This window comes from Capricornis sumatraensis, chromosome 22 (assembly GCF_032405125.1).
Source record: "Capricornis sumatraensis isolate serow.1 chromosome 22, serow.2, whole genome shotgun sequence".
Taxonomy (NCBI): Eukaryota; Metazoa; Chordata; class Mammalia; order Artiodactyla; family Bovidae; genus Capricornis; species Capricornis sumatraensis.
The window spans coordinates 12452160-12464042 of NC_091090.1; the positions used below are offsets into that span (position 1 = coordinate 12452160).

The 11883-nt window shown below is 45.7% G+C and overlaps 1 protein-coding gene and 1 pseudogene across 1 annotated transcript; one reads left to right on the top strand and one right to left on the bottom strand.

Moving 5' to 3' along the window:
- Nucleotides 1-2635: 2635 nt before the first annotated feature.
- Nucleotides 2636-2878, bottom strand: SMIM40 (small integral membrane protein 40). Its single transcript, XM_068960992.1, has one exon. The coding sequence runs from the start codon at nt 2876-2878 to the stop codon at nt 2636-2638; it is 243 nt and encodes an 80-aa protein (XP_068817093.1).
- A 7508-nt stretch (nt 2879-10386) lies between these two features.
- On the top strand, nt 10387-11584 carry LOC138069561 (hsc70-interacting protein pseudogene; annotated as a pseudogene).
- Nucleotides 11585-11883: the final 299 nt, after the last annotated feature.

The following is an 11883-nucleotide window of genomic DNA, read 5'->3' on the forward strand; positions in this document are numbered from 1 at the left end:
TCTTCCTTCCCCCTCCCACCGCAGGCCCCACTCCGTACCGGAAGTCGCGGAGCTTCCGCCCACACGCTCTGGGCGCGGCCATATTGTCGCACGGAATCCTGTGCCGCCGTCAGGCAGGCAGGAAGGGAGGGAGGGCCGCCCCTCCTAGAGCCTCCACTGCCGCCCACCTAGTCTGCGGCTCCTTTCACCCTAACCTGCAGGGGGCGGATTTGTCGCCTCCGGGCGTCCTAAATACCTGGGGGCCGCCATTTTGCCGTACGGCTCTGGCTGCGCCGGGAGCGGGGCACGCCGTCAGTGGAGCTCTTTTCACCCGGTGCTTCCGCGACTCCGCCAATCAGAAACTTCCCGCATCCCGGCCCAACCACCGCTAGTCGCGTGCGGGGAGGACTGATCCACCTTTCTACGTGGGGGGGGCGGGGGGGACATAACGGAACAGCGCGGGGTGAGGAATTGGGCCCTCCAAGGCTGAACAGGGAGGCACGGAAAGGCAGGAGTCTCTTAAAAGGGAAATGAAACCTTTCCTATCCGCTAGGCTTTTGACAAGCCTTGTGGCGCTACTTTCCTACCTGCCAGGTCCCGGTTTCCGCGGCTCAATCGACTGTACCTGTCATTCCTTTCTGTGGTCTGCGCGCTCCCTTGCAGCTGCCCAGAAGCTACTTCTACATCCAGGTGCCTACATCTCCCAATCATGAAGTCATAACACACGCGTACAAACGAGCACAACACGCTATACAAATGTGTTGTTATTATTATTGCGATTGTTGGCGTGCTTTCCAAGCTCCACCACAGAAGTAATGACCAACCAAGTAGGTGGGACCTAGTTGGTTCTCCGCCGTTTTCTGGAGGGGGTTCCCGAGGCGCAGGCGCTGAGGACAAGGAGGCTGTGCTTTGTCCAGGACCTCTAGGGCCTGAGGACAGGCAATGTGGGGAGGGGGCTCTGAGCAGATTCTGTGAGAGCTGTGAGAAGAAACGAGGCTCGAGGCTCGAGGCTCGTAAAATACTTTGAGTCTCGTCTCCTCCTCTTCCTCTGGGAGAGCTGACGAAGGAAGAGAGAAGAAACCAACATTGGCGCCCGCCTCGCCCACACCCTCACCCTAAACCAACTTTACGGAAACTGGAGGGGCTCGAAGAGGCAAAGCTGGGCCCAAAGGTGAACTTCTGAGAAAACCGGAAAGGTTAACATGGTTCCAGTCTCTGTTTCCCGCATCCTTGAGAATTCCCCAGAGGGTGAGCATCTTGCCACTTTCTAGGACCACAGTCTCTTACATCCCCAAGCCCTCAAGAGTTCCAAAACCTCAAACCCTCAGTCCCATTAAAGAATCCTACACCACTTCTCTCCAGTCGTCTAAGCCTGTAGTCTTAAATTGGGGAACATGGAGAGTCGCCTAAGGATACTTGGATTTGGGACATACAAAGGATTAATTTCCAGATTCTCAGTTTTCCCAAAATTTGTTTTCCTGAATAAATGCTTGCACTAGAGCTTCTCCTTCCTTTTCTCTTTTACAATAGACTTTCTCCCTCTCTATCTAAAAAGGAAAAAAAGAAAAAAAAGGTATAGTTCTTAACCATGAAATCTAGGGATAACTTTACCTTGTTTTACCTTGGTTGTTTTTTGTTTGTTTGTTTTGGGCCACGCCCTGAATCTTGCAGGGATCTTAGTTTCCCAACCAGGGATGGAACTGGCCCCCAGCGCCAGCAATGAAAGCACCAAGTCCTAACTGATGGACCATCAGGGATTTCCCTTACCTTGTCTTAAATAGAAATGTAACAATATTGTAATGTAATTATCCTCTAATTAAAAAAGACATGTAGCCTATTTCTTTTAAGGCACCATAAACACCATCTCGTCTATCTCATTTTAAATGTACTTTTAAGTTATGAAAATGTGTACAATCTTTATGCTATTTTATCACTTCTGCTCTCATAATAATTGTAATGATAACCCAGAAGAAATATTTCTAAAAACCTAGAGTTTTATGGTCACAAGAAAGAATAATATTTTTCATCTCAATTATGATATATATGTGTAAGAAAGTGTGATAGGGGACTTCCCTGGTCATCCAGTGGTTAAGACTCTGTGCTTCCGTTGCAAGGGACCGGCCTTAGATCCCTGATAGAGGAACTCACATTCCCCCATGGGTGCAACCAAAGAAAAAAAATATTTTAAAGTGTGATAAACTGGTCAATAAAAGACTTTTAAGTATAAAAGCATAAAATTGTGGGGAAATCAAATGGTAATAGGAGTTCTAGGAGAATAGAGAATGATGGATTAAGAAAAGGAAAGAGTCCCAATTATATTTTTTAATGAGGGCTAGTGGATATTGTCACTCTGATATTTCAATTCCCCTGGACACACAAAAGATTGATTTATTTTAAAAAGTGAATATTTTGTATATCCCAGGAATTACATCGTTCAAACAATGTTAACTTATGATGATAAAGTTTAGATGCTTACTTAGAAGTGCTTGAGAACAAACTTTCAAAATTATTTCCTGAAGTACAGGTGCAGAAATTTTAAGACAGTTGCTCTCAACTATCCAAGTGTCCCTCCAAAGCCCCCAACAGTGCCATTCCCCTCCATCCTTTCTCCCCTCACCTCTGTGGCAGGGCAAGAGTACGGTTATAGGAAAAGTGGTCACAATTCCAGCTCCTCCTCCTTCTCAGGCGTTCTCAGGAGCCAGTCCTCAAACTTCGCCCAAGGAAGCAGCCATAGCAGCTTACAAACAGCCTCCAGCATCAGTAGTGTCACGATGAGGACCAGGAAGATAAAGAAGGCTTTGTCCATGGCCCGCCGCAGGGGACCCCTGGGAGGAGTGGGATGTCGGGCAAATGCCAGGAACACATCCTCCGCGTCCACATCGCCCTCCTCCTCGGCCATTCTAACCCACAGTCTGACCGCTGGCTTGAGCAAGGAGGCTGGGATGGAAGCCCTTAGTCAGCCTTGCCAGGATTAAGAGGAGTGATGTCGGCAAGTCCTGCACCTGCCCAGCTTGACCCTAATTCCCCCAACCAAGAGGAAAAAAGGAGAGGAGGGCCTCTGAGTCTTTGAACGATCAATACAATGTGAATGATCTGGAATAAATAATTCCTAAACTCTGTCCAGCTTTTGGGCTTCCCAGATGGTTTAGTGATAAAAGAATCCGCCTGCCAATGCAGGAGACACCGGTTGGATCCCGGGGTCCGGAAGATCCCTTGGAGGAGGAAATGGCAACCCACTCCAGTATTCTTGCCTGGAGCCGGAACAGAGGAGGCTGCCTATAATCCATAGAGTTGCAAAGAGTCAGACACCACTGAGCCACTGAGGACGCATACACCCACGTCCAGCTTTTTAACTTGTGTTTCAGAAACTGAAGTCCCAACAGAGACATGCCAGCTGCAGCTGCCCAAGTCATTCTAGGTCTCTAAGATTAAGGTTCAAGGCATTGGGCCCCTACAGCCCAGGACCTAGTACCTACTGTGAGCCGGGGTCACTCAAGCACTTCAACACTGCGGGGAGTTGGAGGGGTGGGGACGAACGATCTAACCTAGGCGCGGTTGGGCGGCAGTGCCGGGCGCCGGGGGCGGGGGTAGGGGGCGCGTGTGTGCCGGCGGCAGGGGCCGGACAGGGGCCCGCACTAGCTGAGGAGGCTCCAGTCTGCGCAGGCGTAGTTTTTCTCCAGGTCCGGGGGCGCTGAGCTTGCTGCGCCGAAACGCGGCATGCTCTCTTTGTGACTTCCAGTACGATTATAACTGGACCGCGGGTGCCCAAGCGGAGGTTTATAAAAAGAGAAAGACCGTGGTTGGCCAGCGGAGCGATGGTTAACGATAGGGACTTAACTACTGAGGCAATAATAAGGAAGGGTGAGCTGCGCTTGAGGGGGCCTGGTCTGAGAATTGCTGGTGGGAAATGTCAATGAGGACACTGGGACAAGGATTGAAGGCCTTTTCTTGACTCTGTTCCCCAGGCACTGGCCTGAAGCTTCGTGAGGGAAATCAAAGTCCATATGGAGACCTGCCCAACCCCTCCCCCCATAAATTGTGGTTGGTGGGTGGATTGCGGAGGGAAGGAACAGCCCAATAGGTAATTAGACCTTATATCTGGAGTCTCTAGGGCCTCTTAGCTAAACTCCACTTTGCCCTCGTTAAAAAAACATTGTTTTCTTGGGAAGACCTTGTTTACCCCAAAATAGTACAACGGATGTCACAGTTTCGCTTAGAATCAACTCACATTATCTTTTGCTGCCGCCACAGGAAACCACATTACCAGTCAAAAGAAAGAAAGAAAGAAACTAGATTGGAGTCTGAACTAATTATTTCTTTTTAAATCAGTCACAGCTTTATTTTTAAAATAATTTTATTTATGGCTCTTCTGGCTCTTTGTGTCTGTGTGGGCATTTTTTCCTAGTTGGGGCAAGCGGGGGCAGCTCTCTAGTCGCCTATGCATGGACTTCTCATTGCAGTGGCTTCTCTTCTTGCCGAGCGGGTGCTGTAGGTGCGCACAGGCTTCAGCAGTTGTAGCGCTTGAGCCCAGTAGTTGCTGCTCCCTCAGCTCTAGAGCACAGGCTCAGTAGTTGTGGCACGTGGCCTTAATTGCTCCCCAACATGTGGGATGTTTTCCCCATTGGGGATTGAACCCAGAACCTGTCCCCTGCATTGGTAGTCGGATTCTTTACCACTGAGCCACCGGGGAAACCCCATACTAATCGTTTATGAGTTGTGTTAATTAAACAAGGAGAACTTGAGACTGAGGTGACTCTGATGCCCTGGCGATCTACTTAAGCCAAAATCTTAAACCTATAAATGACTCAAGATCAGGTAATCAAGAAGCTAGAGGAGGGACTTCCCCAGAGTGGTTAAGAATCTGCACTTTCCACTGCAGGTCCCACCGAGGTGGGTGAGCTAAGGTCCCAAATGCTGCATGGGCAGACCCAAACCTGCTCCCCCAACTCGCCAAAGAAAAGAAACACTGGTAGACAGTCACACAGCCAACTGGGCTAAGCTATAGCCAATCAAATAATTTCCTTTCTTTACTTCCACATTTTCGCCATTAAAGCCTTTCCTCTGGGTCAGGTCTGAGGATGTTCAAACTACCCATGCAATTGTGCTCCTTTCACGTGCTAGCAAGGTAATGCTCAAAATCCTTCAAGCTAGGCTGAACCTACTTCAAGCCAGTACATGAACCATGTACTTCCAGATATGCACGCTGGATTTAGAAAAGGTAGAGGAACCAGACATCAAATTGCCAACATCCTTTGGATCATAGAAAAAGCAAGAGGATTCCAGAAAAGCATCTACTTCTGCTTCATTGATTACACTAAAGCTTTTGGCTGTGGGTCACAATAAACTGTGGAAAAGACTTCAAGAGATGGGAATATCAGAACACCTTACCTGCTTCCTGAGAAACCTGTATGCAGGGCAAGAAGCAATAGATAGAACCAGACATGGAAAAACAATTCAGTTCAGTTGCTCAGTCGTGTCTGACTCTGCGACCCCGTGGACAGCAGCATGCCACACTTCCCTGTCCATCACCAACTCCTGGAGCTTGCTCAAATTCATGTCCATCCAGCCATCAGTAGTGGAGTCAGTGATGCCATCCAGCCATCTCATCCCCTATCATCCCTTTCTCCTCCTGCCTTCAATCTTTCCCAGCATCAGGGTCTTTTCCAATAAGTCAGTTCTTCGAATCAGATGGCCAAAGTATTGGAGCTTCAGCTTCAGCATCAGTCCTTCCAATGAATATTCAGGACTGTTTTCTTTTAGGATTGACTGGTTGGATTTGTTGCAGTCCAAGGAACTCTCAAGAGTCTTCTCCAATACCACAGTTTGAAAGCATGAGTTCTTCTGTGCTCAGCTTTCTTCATGGTCCAACTCTCACATCCATACATGACCACTGGAAAAACCATATCTTTAACTAGACAGACCTTTGTTGGCAAGGAAATGTCTCTCTTTTTAATATGCTGTCTAGGTTTGTCATGGGCTTCCCTGATAGCTCAGTTGGTAAAAAATCTGCCTGCAATGCAGGAGACCTGGGTTCAATTCCTGGGTTAGGAAGATCTGCTGGAGAAGGGATAGGCTACACACTCAAGTATCCTTGGGGTTCCCTTGTGGCTCAGCTGGTAACGAATCCGCCTGCAGTGTGGGAGACCTGGGTTCGATCCCTGGGTTGGGAAGATCCCCTGGAGAAGGGAAAGGCTACCCACTCCAGTATTCTGGCCTGGAGAATTCCATGGAATGTATAGTCCATGGGGTCGCAAAGAGTCGGATACAACTAAGCAATTTTCACTTCATTTCACGAGGCTTGTCATAGCTTTTCTTCCAAGGAGCAAGCAAGCGTCTTTTACTTTCATGGCTGCAGTCACCATCTGCAATGATTTTGGAGTCCCCCAAAATAAAGTTCTTCACTGTTTCCATTGTTTCCCCATCTATTTGCCATCAAGTGATGGGACCAGATGCCATGATCTTTGTTTTCTGAATGTTGAGTTTTAAGCCAGCTTTTTCACTCTCCTCTTTCACTTTCATCAAGAGGCTCTTTAATTCCTCTTTGATTTCTGCCATAAGGGTGGTGTCATCTGCATATTTGAGGTTATTGATATTTCTCCTTGCAATCTTGATTCCAACTTATGCTTCATATAGCTCGGCATTTGCATGATGTACTCTGCATATAAGTTAAATAAACAGGGTGATGATGTACAGCCTTGTCTGACTCCTTCCAATTTGGAACCAGTTTGTTCCATGTTCGGTTCTAACTGTTGCTTCTTGACCTGCATACAGATGTCTCAGGAGGCAGGTAAGGTGGTTTGGTATTCCCATCTCTTGAGGAACTTTCCACAGTTTGTTGTGAGCCACACAGTCAAAAGCTTTAATGTATTCAATGAAGCAGAAGTAGATATTTTTCTGGAATCCTCTTGCTTTTCCTGTGATCCAATGGATGTTGGCAATTTGATCTCTGGTTCCCCTGCCTTTTCTAAATCCAGCTTGATCATCTGGAATTTCTTGGTTCACGTACTCTTGAAGCCTTGCTTGGAGAATTTTGAGCATTGCTTTGCTAGCATGTGAGATGAGTGCAATTGTATGGTAGTTTGGACATTCTTTGACATTGCCTTTCTTTGGGATTGGGATGAAAACAGACCTTTTCCAGTCCAGGAGCCACTGCTGAGTTTTCCAAATTTATCGCCATATGGAGTGCAGCATTTTCACAGCATCATCTTTCAGGATTTGAAATAGCTCAACTGGAATTCCGTCATCTCCACTAGCTTTGTTCCTAGTGATGCTTCCTAAGCCCCACTTGACTTCACATTCCAGGATGTCTGGCTCTAGGTGAGTGATCACAATATTGTGGTTATCTGGGTCATTAAGACCTTTTTTGTATAGTTCTTCTGTGTATTCTTGTCACCTTTTCTTAATATCTTCTGCTTCTGTTAGGTCCATACCGTTTCTGTCCTTTGTTGTACCCATCTTTGCATAAATGTTCCCTTGGTGTCTCTAATTTTGTTGAAGAGATCTCTAGTGTTTCCCATTCTATTGTTTTCCTCTGTTTCTTTGCATTGATCATTTAGGAAGGCTTTCTTATCTCTCCTTGCTATTCTTTGGAACTCTGCATTCAGATGGATATATCTTTCCTTTTCTCCATTGCCTTTTGCTTCTCTTCTCTTTTCAGCTATTTGTAAGCCTTTTTTGGACTTTTTGCATTTTGCTTTTTTACATTTATTTTTCTTGGGGATAGTCTTGGTCACCGCCTCCTGTACAGTGTTACAAACTTCCGTCCATAGTTCTTCAGGCATTTTATCAGATCTAATCCCTTGAATCTATTTGTCACATTCACTGTGCAATCATAAGGGATTTGATTTATGTCATACCTGAATGGTCTAGTGGTTTTCCCTGCTGCTGCTGCTGCTGCTGCATCACTTCAGTCGTGTCCGACTCTGTGTGACCCCATAGACGGCAGCCCACCAGGCTCCCCTGTCCCTGGGATTCTCCAGGCAAGAACACTGGAGTGGGTTGCCATTTCCTTCTCCAAAACATGAAAGTGAAAAGTGAAAGTGAAGTCGCTCAGTCCTTTCCGACTCCTCGCAACCCCATGGACTGCAGCCTACCAGGCTCCTCCATCCATGGGATTTTCCAGGCAAGAGTACTGGAGTGGGTTGCCATTGCCTTCTCCTAGTGGTTTTCCAACTTTCTTCAATTTAAGTCTGAATTTTGCAATCAGGAGTTCGTGATCTGAGCCACAGTCAGCTCCCAGTCTTGTTTTTGCTGACTGTATAGAGCTTCTCCATCTTCGGCTGCAGAGAACATAATCAATCTGATTTCATTATTGATCATCTAGTGACCTCCATGTGTAGAGTCTTCTCTTGTGTTGTTGGAAGAGGGTGTTTGCTCTGATCAGTGTGTTCTCTTGGCAAAGCTCTGTTATCCTTTGCCCTGCTTCATTTTGTACTCCAAGGCCAAATTTGCCTATTACTCCAGGTATCTCTTGACTTCCTACTTTTGCATCCCCGTCCCCTATAATGAAAAGGACATCTCTTTTGGGCGTTAGTTCTAGATGGTCTGGTGGGTCATCATAGAACCATTCAACTTTAGCTTCTTTGGCATTACTGGTCAGAGAATAGATTTGGATTACTGTGATATTGAATGGTTTGCTTTGGTAATGAACAGAGATCATTCTGTCATTTCTGAGATTGTACCCAAGTACTGCATTTCAGACTCTTTTGTTGACTATGAGGGCTACTCCATATTTTCAAAGGGATTCTTGCCCACAGTAGTAAATATAATGGTCATCTGAATTAAATTCACCCATTCCAGTCCATTTTAGTTCACTGATTCCTAAAATGTAAATGTTCACTCTTGCCATCTCCTGTTTGACCACTTCCAATTTACCTTGCTTCATGGACCTAACACTCCAGGTTGTTCTTTACAGCATCAGACTTTACTTCCATCACCAGTCACATCCACAACTGGGCGTTATTTCCCTTTGGCTCTGTCTCTTCATTCTTTCTGGAGTTATTTCTCCACTCTTCTCCAGTAGCATATTGGGCACCTACCGACCTGGGGAGTTCATATTTCAGTGTTATATCTTTTTGCCTTTTCATAGTGTTCACAGACTGATTCAAAATTGGGAAACGAGTAAGACAAGGCTATATATTGTCATGCTGCTTATTTAACTTCTGTGCAGAGTACATCATGTGTAATGCTGGGCTGAATCACAAGCTAGAATCAAGATTGCCGGGATAAATATCAACAGACTCAAATATGCAGATGATACCACCCTGATGGCAGAAAGCAAAGAGGAACTAAAGAGCCTCTTGATCAAAATGAAAGAGGAGAGTGAAAAAGCTAGTTTAAAACTCAAAATGAAAAAAACTAAGATCATGGCATCTGGTCCCATCAACTTGATGGCAAATAGATGGGGAAAAAATGGAAACAGTGGCAGATTTTATTTTCTTAGGCTCCAAAATCACTGCAGACAGTGACTGCAGTCATGAAATTAAAAGACACTTGTTCCTTGGAAAAGGAGCTATGACAAACGTAGATAGCATTTTAAAAAGCAGAGACAACACTTTGCTGAAAAAGTTTCGTCTAGTCAAAGCTATGTTTTTTTCAATAGTTGTGTATGGATGTGAGAGTTGGACCATAAAGAAAACTGAGCGCTGAAGAATAGATGCTTTCGAACTGTAGTGCTGGAGAAGACTTTTGAGAGTCCCTTGAACAGCAAAGAGACCTAACAATTCCCTGAATATTCATTGAAAGAACTGATGCTGAAGCTGAAGCTCCAGTATTTTGGCCACCCGATGCGAAGAGCCGACTCATTGGGAAAGACCCTGATGCTGGGAAAGATTGAGGGCAGGAGAAGGGGGCAACAGAAGATGAAATGATTGGATGGTATCACCAACTCAATGGACACGAGTTTGAGCAAACTCTGGGAGATAGTGAAGGACAGAGGAAGGCTGGTGTGCTGCAGTCCATGAGGTTGAAAAGAGTTGGACACAACTTAGTGACTTAACTACAATAGCAACAGGTCTGAGGAGTGTTCATAACCACTTCTGGTTTGACACAGTACCATTCCATGCATTTTTGCTCAAATAAACTTAAAAATGTTAACATGCTTCAGTTTAACATTAACAGTTGTGTGAGCAGAACCTTGGACAAGTCACCTGATGTCATGAAGGACAAATGAAATAAGATTTTCTTTTGGGTAAATCATGAAATGCTGTGTAAATATAATGTATCAATTTCTGATACCCTCACTATGTCTCATCATAAGTTTGCAATAATGCCATCCAAACACCTTCATCATCTCCTTATAGTTCCTTCGTCATGGTAAGTTCAAAACCAAGATCTTCCCCTTTAGGCGGTCACGCTGAAGTAGCGCCCGGGCCTGGAATTGGGCCTCCACCTTCGCTGCGCCCGCCGCCTCCCGCCACCACTAGACTATGGACCCCCTCAAAGTGAGCGAGCTTCAAGCCTTCGTGAAAATGTGTAAGCAGGACCCCAGCGTTCTGCACACAGAGGAAATGCGCTTCCTGAGGGAGTGGGTGGAGAGCATGGGGGGGGGGTAAAATACCACCTGCTGCTCATAAAACTAAATTGGAAGAAAATACCAAGGAAGAAAAAACAGATAGTAAGAAGGCGGAGGAAAACATAAAGACAGACGAACCATCAAGTGAGGAAAGTGATCTAGAAATTGACAGTGAAAGTGTGATTGAACCAGACACTGATGCATCTCAAGAAATGGGAGATGAAAATGTAGAGATAACTGAGGAGATGATGGATCAGGCAAATGATAAAAAAGTGGCTGCCATTGATGCCCTAAATGATGGTGAACTCCAGAAAGCCATTGGCTTGTTCACAGATGCCATCAAGCTAAAGCCTCATTTGGCTATTCTGTATGCCAAGAGAGCCAGTGTCTTCATCAGATTACAGAAGCCAAATGCTGCCATCCGAGACTGTGACAGAGCTATTGAAATAAATCCTGATTCAGCTCAGCCACACAAGTGGCGAGGGAAAGCGCACAGACTTCTGGGCCATTGGGAAGAAGCTGCCCATGATCTTGCCCTTGCCTGTAAGCTGGATTATGATGAAGATGCTAGTGCAATGCTGAAGGAAGTTCAACCAAGGGCCCAGAAAATTGCTGAACATCGGAGGAAGCATGAGCGAAAATGGGAAGAGCGTGAGATCAAAGAAAGAATAGAAAGGGTTAAGAAGGCTCGGGAAGAACAGGAGAGAGCCCAGAGGGAGGAAGAAGCCAGAAGACAGTCAGGGTCTCAGTATGGCTCTTTTCCAGGAGGCTTTCCTGGGGGAATGCCTGGTAATTTTCCTGGAGGTAATTTTCCTGGAGGAATGGGAGGGGGAATGCCTGGAATGCCGGGAATGCCTGGCCTCAATGAAATTCTTAGTGATCCAGAGGTCCTTGCAGCCATGCAGGATCCAGAAGTTATGGTGGCCTTCCATGATGTGGCCCAGAACCCGGCAAATATGTCAAAATATCAGAGCAACCCAAAGGTTATGAATCTCATCAGTAAATTGTCGGCCAAATTTGGAGGTCAAGCATAATGCCCTTCTGACATAAAGCCCTGCTGGAGGAAAAGCAACTTAGATCACCTAATGGATGTTGCAATAATACAAACCAGTGTACGTCTGACCTTCTCATGAAGAAAGCTGGGGTGCTTTGAAGATAATCCCTACCCCTTTGCCCCAAATGCAGCTGAAAACATTTTACAGCGGTTTGCCATTGGGGTATTCATTCAGATAATGTTTTCTTACTAGAAATTTAAAACTTTAAGCAATTTTTAAACCTTAAAAATATTTAAAAAGGTGTACTAACCCCTACATTTTTCTTTACTAATGATTTTGATTTTTTCCATTGAATTAATTAGGCAAGTAAGATACATCAGTGTGGCAGATTTATTG

Bases quoted from the DNA above. Each gene is read 5' to 3' on its own strand.
- SMIM40 (XM_068960992.1), bottom strand. From the start codon at position 2,878: ATGGCCGAGGAGGAGGGCGATGTGGACGCGGAGGATGTGTTCCTGGCA.